The sequence below is a fragment of the Saccharomyces paradoxus genome (assembly GCF_002079055.1).
Source record: "Saccharomyces paradoxus strain CBS432 chromosome XII sequence".
NCBI lineage: Eukaryota > Fungi > Ascomycota > Saccharomycetes > Saccharomycetales > Saccharomycetaceae > Saccharomyces > Saccharomyces paradoxus.
In genome coordinates this window covers 120416-138669 of record NC_047498.1, presented here as the reverse complement: position 1 = coordinate 138669, position 18254 = coordinate 120416, and the positions used below count along the sequence as shown (strand labels likewise).

Here is an 18254-nt window from a genome sequence, read left to right as displayed (position 1 = left end):
TCATTGCCAATCTTCGTGTAACACATGGCACTATTTATTTATATTGCCTATAGCATAATGTTACCCTCCATAGAAAAATAATAATAGTTCAGCACAGAAGAATGAGATGCAGGTTAACTGCACATTACAGAAACAAGATTCATGGTTATATATATTTATGGTATTGTTTATCTAGATTCCTCTCCAGACACATTTTTCTACTAGGTCATAATTCTTGGCACTTTGAAATTTAATGAGACCCATATTTTCAAAGGCGAAGATTGCTTGCATGAATAAAATTAGTGCTACTTTGCCAAATGCGTCCGGAGCCTCTGCTAGCTCCAAGAGTTTGGTGTTGGAAGGATCTTGTTTTATGAAATTCAATATTTCTTCTTTTGGCAAAGTTTCTCTGAATGCAACGTAGAAATCGTAAATATTAATAGTCATGTTCGCCTCACGATAAAGCTTGAATAGTTGGCCCAGTACCGGGGCCATGATTTTATCCAAATCCCCAGGAAGAGTGTCATAATTTTCTTTATGAAGAGAAGGCAGTACCTGCTCCCAACTTAGTAGGTTATCTTCGATATTTGACTTGTATGAGGGAAAAATTGACTGGGTAAGTAATCCGCTTCTGTTGTCCAGAGTAAACAATTCTTGAAAAATTGTATCAATGGGTTCAAAATGAAGTCGATCCTTATGCTCTTTACATGCTGGCCAACGATCTAGATAGGAGTCTAGTTTGCCAATAAGTAAATTGTGATATAATTCTATTAAATTAAAATTGGTTATATGCAACTCGTCTTCGAGAAACAGAGCAACAAACTTAGCATGCCCGTTAATCGGGTTCTCCCTTACCAAAAACTCGACAAAGAACTCTTCTAGACCTCTATTTCTATTGGTCAGTAACGAAAGAATTTCGTCAGCAGGAGCCCGTTGCTTTATAAGACCTTCTACAAAGAACATGAAGGTAGGGCATCTGCTCAGTATTTTTAAATAGTCATCGTTCAAAAAATCAACATTTACAGGATCAATAAATACTGAAAAGGCATTCTGGAAAAAGTATGACATCAATGAATAATCCAGCATCTTTGTTAATAATTGTAGGTTGTGATTAGTATTATTTGCCATCTTGCTGAGAATGAATTCCACAAAACGATCCGAAAGATTTAATTTGCCATCAACGGTATCCAAAAAGCTTTGAAAGATTTGATTTCCGTATTTAAACCCTTTATTACTTGACACGTCCAGTTTATGATAATTTCTCTTCAAAAGTCGTATCGTTGATTGTCTCAAATTTTTCTCGATATTTGACAAATTTGTATTGATATTGAATATTAAACTTATCCTGACATGGTCATACTTGAAGGCGCTTTTCAATAGAATTATGAAGTTGTCCAACGTGTTAAAGTTAATAGAATCTACATCTTTAAAATTAAACACCATCGCTAAGTCCTTCCCAAAAAGCCTTTTGAAGTTCTCCACAAGGGAAAGATCGTACGAGACATCATTGTTTTGCTCGCCAAGATCGCCATCTTCATCATTAGTGTCTTCATACTTGATAGTGGGATGTTGCTCAGCATCAGCTGCGCTATAAAGCTTATACATAGACCTACGAAGCATCATTCTCACATTTGGAGATTCTTTTGGAGTCAATTCAATCAAAGCGTTGTAGCGAGAGGATTCGTCTTTGAGTTCGATTTTCGTCGTACTATCAGAACCTAATAGAAAAATAGTGTTAAAGCATCGCCTTTTCTGAGTATTTTCGCAATATAAAAGGTCTGAAATCTCAGCTTTCAAATCTGTTTCAATATTATCAATAATATGATCTACTTGAACATGGAAATGCGAATGTAATTGGTGATACAACTCCCATCGTTTTTCCACGTTTACTTCTGATTCTTTGCCTGATAGTAGTTTGACAAAGGGAATGTGTTTGTCACTTTTGTTACTTTTGGGCAGACTGGGGTATACTGTGTAGTGGCTCCTTTGAGCGTCAGCAAACTCGGTGACATTCATCTTTTTGGATTGATTAAGGTCACTCATCCTGCCGTACTTCTCTTCTTGTGAGACTGCGATTCGTATGTAAACAATGCCAGTTTTGTCACTTTTCTTTTTTTTTGAATTGCGGTGCGAAAAGATACGTCAGTAAATATCAAAAAGACACTAAAAAAGGCATTAGTGATGATGGGTTGTAAAAAAAATTTCTTATTGTTTTCCTGAATAGTTAGTCCCATTATCATCATATGTAGCACTTCCGCTAGTTCTATCAGTTATAAAAATCACAATACAGCTGGTAACAGATCATTATTTTTGTGATATTGTGAACCACCCTCCCTGTTTTGTAACGCAGCTTTAGCCACCCTTCACTCAGTATGGTTTTTTAAAATCCTAGAAAAAATTTGTCTTTTTTCACTTTTTTTTTTATTTTTTTTCTATTGAAAAAACGTTATTATACAAAAAAACCTGAAATGACACAAACTATATATTGTTTAAAAATTAAATCAGTAATTATGCAAAATATATTCAAAGTAGACATACTTTCAGGAACTCTTTTTCAAAAATAAGAAGAAGAAGTGACCAAAAGATGAATGCTACTAAAGAATTGACCTTTAATTTATTGAACAAATTTCAAGACAAGGAAAGGTTTGGATCTGCGCAAAGACATGCTGGAATCTCACTAAAAGGGTTCATATCCGGTATATTGTTTTCCTTTTTATACTTTTTATTTCAGTTATCACTCTTTATTATTTTAAGATCAAGATTCAAGACTATATATCAGGCCAATGTGGTACTAAAAATTCACTCAGGTTCTAAAGTTTGTTTTGCTAAGAAAAAAATAAAAAGTCATTGGTCATTATTAGCATTTCTCAAGCGACTTCCAGGAAGAATGCTAAATCCTATGGAAAACTTCGAACGAAACGAAAGGTATGGTCTAGACAATTATTTATTTTTACGATTTCTCAAGCTCTTAATATTCTTTTTTGCAGTCTTATCAATTATCAACATTCCAATATTGATTCCAATTCATTATTTTTCCAAGGATATTTTGAGAGACAGTGGAGATGAACGCTACGAGGAGAATTTCAGGACAACAAGCAAACTTGATAAATGGACCATGTCAAATCTATCTCCAAATTCTTCGAATACACTAATTTGTCACTTGTTTTTGAGTATCTTTGTTGTACTCTGGTTTCACGTCATCCTTTCTTCGGAGTTAAGGTTCGTTAATCGACTAGGGTATTCCGTTTTGACGAAAAGTAAATACCAGAACATTCTATATTTGGAAGGACTGTCAGGTAAATTGATTACCCAAAATATTTCTCTGGAAGCTTTCTTTCAACAACTACATCCTGGTTGCCTGGGTTCGATACACTTTATTCCAAAAAACTTGAAGAAAGTCCACAATTTAGAAATAAAATTAAATAAATTACAAAAATCAAAAGAACAAATTATTTTTGAGATCATCTTAGAGAAATACTTTAAAAGAATTTCAATACACAAGCACTTGATAACAAATTACAAAAAATTTTTCTTTTCAAAGCTGAAAAACCATTTGTTATTTCAATATAAGAAGCTGGTATATTTATCTCAATTTCGTATTTCATATTATTGGACAAAAATTGGTCTGCATTGGAAAAGGTCAAACGCATTCCCGTTATATTACCCTAGACCGAGTTTAAATAAAGAAACCGTATTAGAAAGGAAATATGGAATCCTTGATAAAAAAATATGCAAGGAAAAACTCATCAAATTCCAAATAAAATCCTTGAAAACAACTCCAGAAATCAACCTGTCATCGCCCGCCGATAAATCGCCCGTCGCAAAGATTTATATGGATAAGGTGTTCATTAGTTTCAAATCAACATTATTATCAAACATTATAGGTGAGCTACTTTCATATAGACTACCAAGCCAAAATTTAAAAGTGATAATAGGGCCTAATGTTAATGATATAATTTGGGGGAATATCCTCGATTCATCGACCTTTTGGAAAAGCGCTAAATATTTCTCGGCAAATATATTACGAATTTTTGTGATTATAGGCTGGATTTTGCCTGTTGCGTTTCTTGGGTTAATATCACAAATACCAAATATTTCCTCACTAATTCCGTTTACAAAAATAATTCATTTTCAATCTCCATTTATAAGAGAAGTAGCAAAGAATTTAATTCCAATAGTAACTTTGATAATAATAATAGAAATCGTACCCTACTTTTTCCGTTGGCTGAGTTATCTTCGAGGCTTGAAAACTGGAGCACAAATAGAAGCTGATGTCCAGAATTGGTATTTCGTCTTTGTCTTCATTCACCTTTTTCTAGTGGTTACAATATCTTCAGGATTTTCCATAATTATTGAAAGACTCCTCAACAATCCTGTCAGTATCCCTGCTCTCTTAGCTAACGACTTACCCAAATGTGCAAACTTTTTCTGTTCCTTCGTTTTGATTAGGGGAATGGCTTATGCAGGTGGTAACTTATTAAGAATAAAGGAACTTCTCTTTGAATTGTTCTATTACAAATGGAAAAAGAGTAGTCCACACGCCCAATTTAAAAGATTAAGGACATCTTTATTTTTCCAACTAGGGTCTATTTATCCTATATTCTCGGTATTGGGCTGTATTGGTATCATATATAGTGTTGTTGCTCCTATCATATTATTATTATGCTGCGTTTCATTTTCGATGGTTTTCTTTTCCTTCAGCTACCTGTTCGAATACCAATATAATAAAGAGAATTATTCTGAAACGTTCGGTAAATTGTACATACAGGCTCTTATGCAATTATACGCGGGTATTTATTTCATGGAATTTTGTTTACTGGGGTTGTTTACTCTTTTTGATCAATACACATTGTCAACTATAATGCTTGTTGTCTTTGCACTAACAGTAATTACGCACTCTAAAATCTCCAGGCAAATAAGATCGAAGCCTCAACGCATACCAACCTTGCGGTACTTGTCGAGCTTAACACAGGAAACAAAGGACCAATTCTGTCAAGAGAGTTATAACTTTGATGATATTTTTTCAGTTTTTAGACATTCGGATAAAATTTGGCTCCCAAGGGACAAACTAGGAATTTCTGAAGAAGAACAATCTTTTTTGGAGAAGTCGTATCATCTGGAATTCGATCTTAACATGTATTCAATGAATTTATTTGGCGATTGTCACTTGGAGAACAACCACTTGCCTTAACCAAGGCCTGGCTCTCTAAAATGAGGCAGTGAAGATAGGAAAAGATAGAACGAAAATTTGTACATAGATATTTATTACTCTGTAGGCTTTTCTTCCCTCGTGTTTTTACTGCGTGGCCACATACTTGGTAACCTGACAAATTGGAATCTTGGTTCAACACATCGTTCTACAAACCATTTTTTTATTTGATATTCAATAACACTGCTAATCTTGGGAATATTCTCAAGTTTGGATCTTGAGCCAATCAAAGACTTGATTTCGAATTCCATTCTATATTCAGGAGAAAAGGAAAACATCAGAAAATATCCAGAATCGCCCTCCATATCGTTTTCATTACTGCTACCGTCAGAAGTAGAAGCAAATTCCTCCGCATTAGTTAAAGATACGGTCAAACACGCCTGAAACCTCACAATTGACACTACTAGACTTACAGGGAGAGCAGCAATACCAGGCTTTGGATAATTGAGTAATAGTTTTGTTTCTACCCCCAGAGTTAAATGGTCGTTTAAATCTATATCGATTTTTGCCTCTAGTTTTTTATTACCTGAATTTGGCGAATATTGTATTCTGCAATTCGAGAAAATGGGGAAATCATCACCTGTATCCAGTTCAGTTATTTTTATGGTATCTAAATAATCAGGTAGATCAGGCGATTTCCTTCCAATAAAATCATTCAAAGAATGAAGGATATTGTCTTTGTGCCAAGCTTCCCCTCGGAATTGTTGTATTATTTGGGCAACCAAAACGTTAAACCAATCCAACGACTCTGCAGGGTGCACATCGACATTATAATAGGTTCTCTCTAAAATAAGAGCCAATTCTTGAAGATGTTCATTTTCCGCCTCTTCATTGAACTCATGATGTTCTTTAGCACCTTTCCTAACAAGAGAAGTCAGAAACTCGCGAGATATAAAAGGATATTCTCTGAATTTTGATCTGTGGCCAGAGGCTGCAGGTTTCGGATTCTTACTTTTAGATGGCTCATCACTGAATATGAAGAATTTTAGGAAAAAGATGAACAACAACACTATGCTTAGCTGTCCTACAAAAAACCCTTGGGCAAACGACCATCCAGAGAATTTGGAGGACGTTGTTAACGATCCCAATGAAGAAGGATGCAACACGCTTTGCATCTGCAAAACTTGGATTGCATCATCGAGACCTTTGAAGCTCCCGTTTTTACTAAAATTAAACTCTGAGTTGTTTGAAGTCTGCCTTACGTCATTTGAAGCAATAGAACCTTTCAGACTCTCCATGATTAGTCTCTGTAGATGTTCAGGCAGTTCTTTGCTTATATAGTCATCAAACGTCATTAGCGAATCCGTTTCGGTGGACTCATTCCCACTGTTAACCATTTTCAGAAAAAGTCTATAGGTTTTATATCAACCGCCTCAAAGTCCTTCTTTAACATTGAGTAAATTCAGTGGGGGCCGATTTATTGTCGTAGGTAATCTTTATTGGATGTTGACGGTTCTTCGGAATTGGAACGGATAGGTAGAAAGTGAAAAATAAAATATAAAGGAAATATATAGAAAGAAGTAATCTGAAATTATTACAAGGGCGACTTGCTCCGTGTTGAATTGACTCAATTTTGTCATTGGGAAGGAAATAGACTCGAACATCTTATATAACGGCATAGCAATGAGTCATGACATGCAGAAATCAGGTGAAAGCTTGGAAAACATAAAACTACTATTAAATTCTAAGTCGGGGGAGCCAGCCAAGTCACTTACTAGTGCACAGTCAAAAACATGCTATCGTAGGCTAGTCGATAATGAAAATTTGAATGAAACAAGTGATGAATATGAAAAGTTATTGGCAAATTATATTCTCCTCTGTGATGAAAAATACCTATGTAGAACAGTAATTCCAGATTTCCAATTTTGGAATATATTGTGTAATAATTGTCAAAAGTTAATGCCAGAAACATTGGTATCGAATCTCACTAAACTTTTTAATGTAGCCCTCAAATGCCAAGATTCCAATAAAAATGAAGCTATTGTGAGTATCTGCCATGTCTCCAAAGAGAATCCTCAGCTCATAGGAATACTTTTACTAATTCTGTCACAAAGACCTATTCAGAAATCGTTGTTTGCGGACACTATACTGTGCATAACCCTATTTCTAAAATGTTCGCTTACATTATGTGAAACATCACTATCACACGCCGTAGAATTCGTACCTGCAATTCTCATTTTGCTATTTCAGTACAACTTTCCAGCTTCCATGTCTGAACTACTTTACATAGAAGAGTTCCAACCACTAATCCTAGAAGAATTTGTACCGTTAAAGCAGAGACTAATAAATTTTCTATCGTCGGTTAATATTGACGATTATTCCTGCTCCCTTAGAGGTGATCTTCTTAGGGCCATCAAAGATAATTCCGTATTTCAAAAGGGACTAGAAATGGAAATGGGCGATCTTCCTAGTATAAATTTGTTAAATGCATATGACACTTTCACATTCTTAAACAGTGCTAATGGCTCATTCAAGAGACTTTACACCGAACAATTGTTATTTGGCGAGAACGATTTCCCCCTTTATGAAGCAATATTCAAATTATCAGATCAATTTAGAAGACTTTTCAATCTAAGTGGGAAAAAAGAGAATCCATATTCAGACTCAGAATGCGATTTAAAACTACAAATTGCCACCGCTGTTCTGAATCGACAAACATGTTTTTACAAGACACTCGAGTTGTTTTTAAGATTTTGGATAGAATCATTAGCAAAATCCCAAAATGATTTGATTTCACTATTAAATTTAGCTATTATCACTCTAAAATATGTTTGTTTGTCATCGAGTGATTTGGAATCTGCAATACAAACCAAATCACTCCTTAAGACTCAAGTTTTTGCACTTGACTCTATGAGTTATAAATTCGCAAGAACATTACAGTTGGACACAATAAAAAAAGAACAGTACCGAACTTGGTCTTCTAGTATTGCCAGCTTCGATACCATGCTATCGGGCCAGGTTCATGATTACGTTCGTCATCAAAGACTTCTTCAATTGCAAAAGGGAACGTGGGTTTACGCAGAAAACCCGTTAGATCCTGAAGCTGGGACGCCAAAAGTCTACTTTCTCATAGTTTCAGATAACCATGCAAGTTTATTGGCCAGAGAATTCGAAACCCAAACAAGTGAATTACCCTATCTATTTGATAATAAAATCTTGACAAGTCCAGGTTCTGAGGCCTTGGCTAACGGCAGAACGAAAGTTGTTGTTTTGAAACATATAACCTCTTTTAAAAGCATAGAACTCACTACACCGAGTCGTCGGACAGGTAATAACGTTTACATCAAATTAGATGAAACCAATGTGTACACTGAAGTTGAATTAAAAGATCGTAACGACAGGACAGTTTTGAAGTTTTATTTAGACACAGAAGAAGGCAAGTATATATGGCTGGACGGATTGAAATTGATATCTCCATCCCAGCATGAAGATATATCTGAAGACACGAAAGAACAAATAGACACATTATTTGATTTGAGGAAAAACGTTCAGATGATAAATTTGAACGTTCATCAGGATATTATAGTGCCTCCACCCGAACCAAGCGATGAGAATGAAGATGAAGAATTTTATGACTTGGAAACACTAAAGAAAGTAACCCAAAATTTTTATTTTGATTAGAATACAAGTCTTTTGTCATGCCTTTTACTTTTTTTATTTTTTTATTTTTTTTTATTTATAATTTTTTACTAGAACGGAATGTAATTTTATAATTCTTTGCAGCAAGTAGCCTGAATATGCGTTCGGTTCGTTTCGTACTTGAAATATGCCCTTGACACAGCGTATTATTCACGATTTATTAATGCTCGTACTGATTGAACGAAAAAAGAATAATTAACTAATTCCTAGTTTATCAGATGAATTAATGATATTTAAGTACAAAATATTAATAGTATAATGACAGTTATAAGTATGTTGATGATTGATGATAATGACGATGGAAATTATTACCTACGGCTTTTGAAACCCTTCTTTTTATTTGAATTTGCACTCTTCTGCTTTTTGAAAGTTCTCTCTTGGTCCGCGGTACGGTCAGTTTTAGTTTTCCTGTAAGAACGTGCACCATTGCCATCAGACTTAGCTTCTTCACGCTTTCTCTTTTTACTGTTGGTGACTTTCTTGTTTCTTGATAACGCTCCTAGTACTTTGGAATTTTTCTTGTCTGATTCGCTTTGGAACCATGTCCTTCTTGGTCTTGCCTGAATTTCCTTTTTATGCTTCAACATATTTTCACCCTTTCTCAATTGCATTTCAGCCCTTAAAATTTCCTTCTCCTCCTTTTCTTCAACAAGAATCTCTTCAATTGTATCTTTCATCGATTCAACAAGTTTATTTGTTTCTTCGATTTGAACCCAGTCCACGTTTCTACCGAGTGCTTTACCTTGGGTAAGGGACTTATTTTCTTCTACACTCTTGACAGCAGCACGGACAATACTTCTATCTTGAGATGATTCACCGACAAAGGTGACGGAACGACCTTCCCTACCAGCTCTGGCGGTACGACCCACTCTATGCAGGTAAATCTCGTGACTCTTCGGCATATCGTAGTTGATAACGACCTCGATCTTTGGAATATCAAGACCTCTGGAGGCCAAATCTGTACAGATAAGTACAGGTACTTCCAAATTTTTGAATTTGTTTACGGAATCTAAACGCTGTTCTTGCGTTAAAGAACCATGCAATTCACCCACACTCATACCTAAAAGACCCATAATAATCCTTAATCTATGAGCAGTTTCTTTTCTTGCTACGAAAACGACAATCCTCTTTTGACCCATTGGATCCAATTTCCTAATCAAGTTAAACAACAAGGCAGGCTTCAAATGGTCTCTTTTACGGATACGAACAAATTCTTGTGTCAACTTGGTAGCAGCTTTCTTTGGAGGATCAATCATGATCCTTACCGGTTTTTTCAAAGAAAGACTAACTAGACTTTTAATTTTGGAGTTCATCGTGGCGGAAAACAACAGATTCTGTCTATTGCTTGGTAATAGGCCCATAATTTCATTCAGTTCATCTTGAAAACCCTCTTCTAACATTCTATCGGCTTCATCCATAACCAGAATTTCCACTGAGTCCACATTGAAACTTGCTGAGTTCCTGATATGATCAATGAATCTACCCGGAGTAGCAATGACAATATCCGGACGAGATTTCAACATTTGTTCTTGTTGTCTCAAGTTCAAACCACCAACAGCCAGACCAAAAGTTATACCAGAGACGAAACGTGCGATTTGCTTACCAACATCAGCGACCTGGATAGCCAATTCACGAGTGGGCAATAGAACGATAACTCTGGTAGAAGCGATTTTGGCTGGTTTGTATAACAAACGCTCAATGATAGGGATCATAAACGCGGCAGTCTTACCAGAACCAGTAACAGCACCGGCAATGATATCTTTACCCAATAAAGCGATGGGGATTGTGGCGCTTTGAATAGGAGAAGGCTTGACGTAACCCAAACTTGCAAGACCCTTAAGAACTGGACGAGACAAAGACAAACTATTGAAATTTTCGTACATTTGCTTTTTAGCTTCATCTCCCTCAGTTTCAGGAGCATAGAAATCGGCTTTTGCCTCTTCAGAATCGTCTTCTTCATCTACTTCGTCATCTTTGCCGCCCTTTTCTAACGTCATCTCTTCCTGTTCATCCTCTTCTTCTTCTTCTTCCTCTTCTTCTGACTCATCCTCGCCTTCATTGTTCATGGGGGCTCCCATACCGAACCCGTCCATTGCTAATTCCTCATCGTCGTTATCGTTTTCCTCTTCTTCTTCCTCTTCCTCTTTTTCTTTTTCTTGTTTACTATCGATATGGGCCATCTTCACCAGCCCACCTTTTCTTCTAATGATCTTGTCCAAGTCCACGTCCTTCTTCACAAAGGCTTCTGCATCATCCTTATTGGACTCGCCCTCGCCTAGAAAGTTCCAGCCTTGAAAGTTCGAAGTGGTGTCATCCGCGTCCAAATCGAACTTGAACCCTGCGTCCAAGTCCTCATGAACATCCTCATCAAGATTATCCGCCTCGACAGCCTTTTTCTTGTTATTTTTACCCTTGCGCTTCTTAGTGGTCTTCTTAACCTCCACCTTTTCGTCATCAGAGGAATCTAAGATTGGAACATCTTCTTCGCTGTCACTAATTGTAGGGACAAAGTCCAAATCAGAATACTTCTTAGTTCCTACCACCATAGTATATCTATAACACGCGTTTGCAGGCACACAGCTCCAATTCCAAGCCCAAGACCAACGTAAATACTCATACTACCTAAGCATATTCTTACTCGCAATTTTCAACCTCATCTCATCGCATTTTTGAAAATTTTTTTCAAATCCCTACCCGGATACAAAGGTAACCCTACTGTTCTCCTTCAAAAAAGAAAATGAAATGACGATATATAGCAAGCGAATCAAAATCTGGTCTACCAACTAACGGCTTTCTTCACCACAACAATACAAAAACATTCGTATATACAATCAGATATTTACACAATCGTACATTCAATAATACGCAATGACTGAGACTGACAAAAAGCAAGAACAAGAAAACCACGCGAACTGCGAGGACAAACCCAAACCATGTTGTGTTTGTAAGCCAGAAAAGGAGGAGCGGGATACGTGCATCTTGTTCAATGGACAAGACTCTGAAAAATGCAAGGAGTTCATTGAGAAGTACAAACAGTGCATGAAGGGCTATGGTTTTGAAGTTCCAAGTGCGAATTAACCTTACTGAAAGCCCGCTGTCAGCTGTTTTCTTACTTGTATATATAAAAATAGGTATTCGCCAACTATAGTATATACTACCTGTAAATAAGTGCAAAGCACAATTAACATTATCACACCGTTACTACCGCTACTAGCAGTATCTTTACATTTGGCCCCCTAAGAGTGTTTTCAAGACCACGTGACCAGAAAAGGACTTATCACGTGACCAAAACCTAATAACTTTTTTAGGAAACCCTAAGTCAGGGCACTCTTGATTTTGTTTCTTTTTTTCTGGAAAGAACCGAAAAAAAAAAAGTCTGGGATTAATATAAACTTAGTGAAAAAGTATAGAAATTGCTTTCGAGAAGGAGTGCTTATTGAACCTTATTGCTCGCAACACCCTTTCATTCAACTTTCTTTGTTACTTCGTCGTTAAGTTCAACTCTTTCCTTTGTCGCCTACCTAGCCTAGAATCTGTTTCCTTCGTGCCATATAGCATAATCAACCGCACTTCCCCTTTCATTGTGCCTTTATCCAAGTTTTTGTTTTGCCTGCATTCGTGTTCGTGAGTTTTTAACACAATCAGTAGCAAACCAGCATGGGCTTCATATCGTCAATACTGTGCTGCTCTTCCGAGACTACCCAATCCAACTCCAATTCTGCTTATCGCCAACAACAGTCCAGTTCTCTCAAGAAAAACAGAAGCGTCAAACATTCCAACACGAAAAGTCGAAGCCGTGACGTACACCAGACAAATTCTCCCCCTTCTAAGACAAATTCGGCTGCTACATTCAGTTCCACTGAAAGATCCACCGGTAAATCTGGGATAAGCACAAACGATAATGAGAAAAAGAAACCATTGTCGCCGACTACAGCCGCCACCGCCACCACTAATAATAATATGACGAAAGTAGAAAAAAAAATTAGTAAAGATGATCTTTATGAGGAAAAATACGAGGTTGATGAGGATGAAGAGATTGATGATGAAGATAACCGTCGTGGCCGTGGCATTGTACAGGAAAAGGGAGCTGCTTTGAAAGATACTTCCAAACAGAAAAAAAAGCAACAACCACAACCACAACAGCAGTCGCAGCAGCCGCCGCAGCAGCGAGGGCCTATTGTGCAGGTGTCGTCTGACCACCTTATCCAAGATATGAACATAAGCAGGGTAAGCAGCAGCCCTCAGGCCAGTGAAACTTCCAACGATGCTGATGACGAAGACGACGAAGGTGACGAATATATCGACCTAACGCTTTTACAGCAGGGCCAGTATCACGCTCCAGGTTACAACACCCTACTCCCCCCACAAGATGAAAGTATAAAGGGCAAGAAATGCCTAATACTAGACCTTGATGAAACTTTGGTACATTCTTCCTTCAAATATTTGCGATCTGCGGATTTTGTTTTGCCTGTGGAAATAGATGACCAAGTACATAATGTCTATGTCATTAAAAGACCTGGCGTGGAAGAATTCTTGGAAAGAGTCGGGAAGTTATTCGAGGTTGTTGTCTTTACTGCCAGTGTCTCTCGGTACGGTGACCCATTGCTCGATATATTAGACACAGATAAAGTCATCCATCACAGATTATTCAGAGAGGCTTGCTATAACTATGAAGGCAATTATATAAAAAACTTATCCCAAATTGGAAGACCCCTATCAGATATTATCATTCTCGATAACTCTCCAGCATCTTACATTTTTCATCCTCAACATGCAATACCGATTTCGTCCTGGTTCTCAGATACTCACGATAACGAATTATTAGATATTATTCCTCTTTTAGAAGACCTTTCTGTGAAAACCTCACTAGATGTGGGCAAAATTTTGGATGTAACGATATAAGGAGCACTTTCGCCCGAATTCCTTGTTGGCTCCGCACCAAAGAATGAAGATAAAGATGAAGAAGAAGGAAAAAAGAACCAGCGAACAAAATTTTTTTCTTTTTTTTTTTTTTTTTGCTCAACACACTATACCCATACTGTCCTTGACATTTTTTTTTACCAACTTCTTCTATCATTACCACACAATGTATTCATATATAAATTCATAATCTAATAAATGGCAAATTTAATTTAACAGGACACTGGCGTAAACATTTATCAAATATATGTGAATTAAAAATCAAAAATGCAAATATTGTACATGTGTGTAAATACAGAAAATATAAAACAGAAAAACTACTCTTCTTGAGTATCACGTTTATCGTCTTCCTTTCTTCTTTTCCTGCCTCTTCCTGGATCTTCATATTTGTGCACGGTACCCACGATTTGTTTCTTTCTTTCAGAAATGTATGGCATGTCCTTCCTAGTACGCCTTTCATTAGCTTCTCTTCTCTTTATAGAACTCAACTCAATATTCTTAATTTCTTGAGCCTTTTTGATGACTTGTGGTACATGTCTATGTCTACTGATTCTTTTAATCTCTGGCATATGTCTAAATCTTTCTTTCAATTTTTCGTCATATTCTAATTTATTCTTTTCACGGGTAGTTTTGACATTCGACCTCTCCCAAGCTTTGCTTCTCCATAACCTAACATTCCCATCATCAGACCCACTGATAATATACTTAGAATCCATGGAATATTTAACCTGGAAAACATGCTGCATTCTCTTCGTATGATAAATTTCTCTCGAATGTCCATGATTCGTCCTATATATTCTGATACTCTTATCGTATGAACCAGTAACAATCTCATCCCCCGTAGGAGAAAAGTCTACATCCATTACTGCACTGACGTGATCTTTAAATACATTCAATGAACGCGATAGATTCCTCATATCATAATAGTAAGCGTTATGATCTTCATTGGCAGTTACAAAGTTGAAAGCCTCCATTGGATTCCAACAAATAGCATTTGTCCTCATTGTTTGAACAATCTTTTGTGTTGGAGAGTTTGTTCTCAAGTCATAAAGGACAATAGAATTATCACTGCCAGTACTTGCCAAAATATCGGTTTCATTTTGGTTGAATTTCACACTGGTGATGTTGTCCGCTCCCCAGGATAGATTGGAAACCGGCTTCAATCTGTTAACATCCCAAAGATGGATCTTGGCCCCACCTGTGGCAAACGTAGAATTTTCTCTGTGCGAGTCGATACCCTGAAATGCAGATTCACCGTCAAAAGTACGGACTAAGCCCTCCTCGTTGGTAACAGAATCGTTATCACTAGAGCTTTTATTGGAGTAATCATCGACATTTATTGACCATAATTTGACGGTTTTGTCATCACTACAAGATAACATGAAGTTTTGATTTTTCAAATCTGGTTTCTTGTCATGAAAATGAGGCTGTGTGACACAAAGACCAGTAATGAGTCCATAATGTGCCTTAAAGGAAACGAATTCTTCTCTAGTAGACATGTTCCAGTATTTAATCACACCATCTGCAGAACCAGTAGCCAATTTATTCAAACTACCATAATTCTTGGCAATAGCATAAACACCATCTCTGTGACCGTATCCTAATTGCCCTACAAAAGGTTTAGCAAACATTCTTTCCAATTTGGTGGCATTCAAAGCTTTGGTATATTCACGTGCTCTTTCGAAGGGATGCAATTCAGGGTTCAGATTCCTAGGCATTTGAGATTCCTGCGTGCTCTTAACAGGAACATAGTCATCAGCACTTCTTTTAATGGTCTTGATCTTCATTTTAATACCTTATCCTCGTGGGATTTTCAAACTATGATAATGACGTGCAGTTACATTGTACTATTATAATACAATCTCATCGATTTTTTTTTTCGATATCAAATTTTTCAAAAAGACATATCGTTTTACACGGAGATTGCCCAACTCCCGGTAACTAGTGACACAATAAAAAAAAAGAACAATTAAAAACTAAAATTTACTAGCCCTCTATCTATGTATCCCGAGTATAATTTATATTAACCTATTTCATGCTTGCTCTTCAAGCCTTCTCAGCAACCATTTCTAGCTCCGTTTCTACCTCTGTATCTGAACAATCACTTTCAAAGGCGCTGGATGGCTTCTTGGAGTAATAGTTATTCAAATTCTGTAAAATTGGTTTGCCAATTCTCTCTATGACATCATGTGCCCATAGGACATCAATGTGAGCGTACTCATCAATGTACCAGATCTTGCAGTTGACATTTGATTCCACATTAACGAAATGATTAATTAATCTTTCTCCGTCCACCAATCTATCTTGTTTCGGAACAAATAAGTAGATGTTTGGAGCGTTTGACGCGTCTGAAAACCACTTAACATTATCAGGGAACATCTTATGGGAACCGAATTTAAAACTTACTTTGTTGGGGTCGGGCGACAGCCACCATTGCATCAACTTCACTGAAACATGGACTGGTGAAAACAGGAAATGGCGATCTCTTAATGCGGTGTCCCAAAGGGTATCGTTCCAATCAAATAGGTAATTGAAGATCGTGTAACAGACAAAGGAAAACAAGCTCTCACCAACGCACAAATTTCTTACAATCATCATTATCTCAAAAAAACTTGTTTCACCAAAGAACCAAGGATTGTCGATTTCCTTTGTCATAAGCTTAACAAACAATTTCTCGTTTAGCAAAGGACCGGGATACACTGCAGGGGCCAAGGCAATATAGTTAGCGATCTTAGAAGTGAAAAACGAGTCCTTAGATCCTGAACCGGGAGGGAAGAACTTATCTTCATTGACTAAGCCCATAAACCCCTGTGTAGTGCCTTGAGAATGCGAGATCAAGGTAAGCTTTTCAAACTGCGTCTTAGCCAAGACGGTATCGATCAACAGAGTTAAATCGTACTTGACCATTTCGCGAAGGTCCCAGTCCCATCTGGAAGCCAATGTCGGTACTTTCGCATCGTTCCATTCCGGCCTAAATCCACATCTGTTATTCCCTAACCAGATATCGTAACCGGACTGATACAGAAAATATGCCAGAGATTTCCTACCATTGGATGCGAAAGAACCACTACTTTGCAAAAGACCGTGTAGCATCAAAATGGGTGGTCTCTTCTTCTTGTCTGAATCAGTCGTTCTATATTTTGGTATCAAGTGCCACAAATCTATAACAAACCCGTCCTCAGTCTCCAATCTAAACTCCTCTATTTGGATGTTATACTGGTTAAAATAATAATTGAGATCGGCAACTAATGTTAAGTCCTCCGATAGAATTAGATTCTGTAATGGATCGTCAGAATGAACGGGAACTTTTTCAAAAATTGGTTCATGATTGGCAATTTCATTGTTGCTGTTATTGAACTTCCCCTGCGTTACACCTTCTGCAACTTTTTCTTTCTCGATAAACCTAAAAATAAGCTTTGTTAAAAATTTGTGAAAAAGGTTCTTATGCAGCGACGAGGGCCCCTCCTCGCGGTTCTTTTTACGGATCACCGTTCTTGTGTGATCGTAAACGATGCCGTTTTTCTTGTCATGTTCCAAATCAAGGTATGGCGTCGAGTAAGCATTGGTCCTCGTAAGAACGTGGTCATGGTGCACGTTTCTTTTACTCTCATCGCTAACTTCAATCTGTGTCGATGAGCTCCTAGTGTCTCTATGCTCATTTATAAAATGGCGTGCCAGCGCCAGGACAAGCACTACTGCCATAAAACAGCATACTATGAACGTTGCTAGTAAATTCCTAGCCCTTTTCAACACCGTTGAAACACCCATCGTCGGATTTTTGCAGTAAATATATCTATATATATAAAACTATTATTTTATCTGCGGTCATCTGTATACAAAATGATCATTTTTGTGTATAACAATAGATTTATATATATATAAATTTAGATTAACCACAATATCATTTTATCGCTGCATTTTTCATCTTTTTTCGTTCCTTCCCGTTTCTTTTCTCGTATATAATAAGCTTTTGCACATTGCCTGCGATACGTCCGAAAGGGGAACCTTTTTTCCCGATCGGACCGTCCCAGAACTTCTCGAAGAAAACGGCCCTAGGGCAACGCAACAAGACCTAGAATTCAAGAGCCAGGTTTTGAGCAAGGAAAAGAGGGCTTGAGATAAATATTGATCGCTATTTACGGATATTACCCTGAAATAATTTCTTTTTTCCTTCTAAAAATTGTGGAGAGAGGAAGAGAATTTCCCAAATGTACCTTTAGCATACTTAAGAATGTATATTGGATGTAAGAAGCTGATGAATAGGAGAAAAAAACTAAAGAAGAAAGGAAAAAAAGTGGTGCCTGCACATATTTTGAATATCTACTGTAAATAGTATAATACTGCTTATCTAATTTTTTTTCAATCATTCGGTCTCTAAAGAGAAACATAAGAAGAAGATAGGAACATCGGAAAGCGGTGAAAAGGAAACTCGCTGCTGCTGACATATCTGAGAACAGATAAGAAAACAAGCAAAATAATACGTAACAACTACGCTTTTAAGCCCCTT

General features: G+C 37.0%; 9 protein-coding genes across 9 annotated transcripts; 4 read left to right on the top strand and 5 right to left on the bottom strand.

Moving 5' to 3' along the window:
- Positions 1 to 171: 171 nt before the first annotated feature.
- Positions 172 to 2022, bottom strand: ORC3 (origin recognition complex subunit 3; the record flags this gene model as incomplete). Its single annotated transcript, XM_033911884.1, has 1 exon — positions 172 to 2022. The coding sequence occupies one exon, from the start codon at positions 2020 to 2022 to the stop codon at positions 172 to 174; it is 1851 nt and encodes a 616-aa protein (XP_033767775.1).
- Positions 2023 to 2563: 541 nt separating this feature from the next.
- On the top strand, positions 2564 to 5170 carry SPO75 (Spo75p; the record flags this gene model as incomplete). Its single annotated transcript, XM_033911883.1, has 1 exon — positions 2564 to 5170. One exon carries the CDS (start codon positions 2564 to 2566, stop codon positions 5168 to 5170), a length of 2607 nt encoding a protein of 868 aa, XP_033767774.1.
- A 74-nt stretch (positions 5171 to 5244) lies between these two features.
- Positions 5245 to 6525, bottom strand: MMM1 (ERMES complex subunit MMM1; the record flags this gene model as incomplete). Its single annotated transcript, XM_033911882.1, has 1 exon — positions 5245 to 6525. One exon carries the CDS (start codon positions 6523 to 6525, stop codon positions 5245 to 5247), a length of 1281 nt encoding a protein of 426 aa, XP_033767773.1.
- Positions 6526 to 6811: 286 nt separating this feature from the next.
- On the top strand, positions 6812 to 8809 carry LMO1 (Lmo1p; the record flags this gene model as incomplete). Its single annotated transcript, XM_033911881.1, has 1 exon — positions 6812 to 8809. One exon carries the CDS (start codon positions 6812 to 6814, stop codon positions 8807 to 8809), a length of 1998 nt encoding a protein of 665 aa, XP_033767772.1.
- Positions 8810 to 9135: 326 nt separating this feature from the next.
- DRS1 (putative ATP-dependent RNA helicase) lies at positions 9136 to 11373 on the bottom strand (the record flags this gene model as incomplete). Its single annotated transcript, XM_033911880.1, has 1 exon — positions 9136 to 11373. One exon carries the CDS (start codon positions 11371 to 11373, stop codon positions 9136 to 9138), a length of 2238 nt encoding a protein of 745 aa, XP_033767771.1.
- A 322-nt stretch (positions 11374 to 11695) lies between these two features.
- COX17 (copper metallochaperone COX17) lies at positions 11696 to 11905 on the top strand (the record flags this gene model as incomplete). Its single annotated transcript, XM_033911879.1, has 1 exon — positions 11696 to 11905. One exon carries the CDS (start codon positions 11696 to 11698, stop codon positions 11903 to 11905), a length of 210 nt encoding a protein of 69 aa, XP_033767770.1.
- A 579-nt stretch (positions 11906 to 12484) lies between these two features.
- On the top strand, positions 12485 to 13729 carry PSR1 (phosphatase; the record flags this gene model as incomplete). Its single annotated transcript, XM_033911878.1, has 1 exon — positions 12485 to 13729. One exon carries the CDS (start codon positions 12485 to 12487, stop codon positions 13727 to 13729), a length of 1245 nt encoding a protein of 414 aa, XP_033767769.1.
- Positions 13730 to 14064: 335 nt separating this feature from the next.
- On the bottom strand, positions 14065 to 15534 carry SOF1 (rRNA-processing protein SOF1; the record flags this gene model as incomplete). Its single annotated transcript, XM_033911877.1, has 1 exon — positions 14065 to 15534. The coding sequence occupies one exon, from the start codon at positions 15532 to 15534 to the stop codon at positions 14065 to 14067; it is 1470 nt and encodes a 489-aa protein (XP_033767768.1).
- Positions 15535 to 15793: 259 nt separating this feature from the next.
- YEH1 (sterol esterase) lies at positions 15794 to 17515 on the bottom strand (the record flags this gene model as incomplete). Its single annotated transcript, XM_033911876.1, has 1 exon — positions 15794 to 17515. The coding sequence occupies one exon, from the start codon at positions 17513 to 17515 to the stop codon at positions 15794 to 15796; it is 1722 nt and encodes a 573-aa protein (XP_033767767.1).
- Between the last annotated feature and the right edge of the window lie 739 nt (positions 17516 to 18254).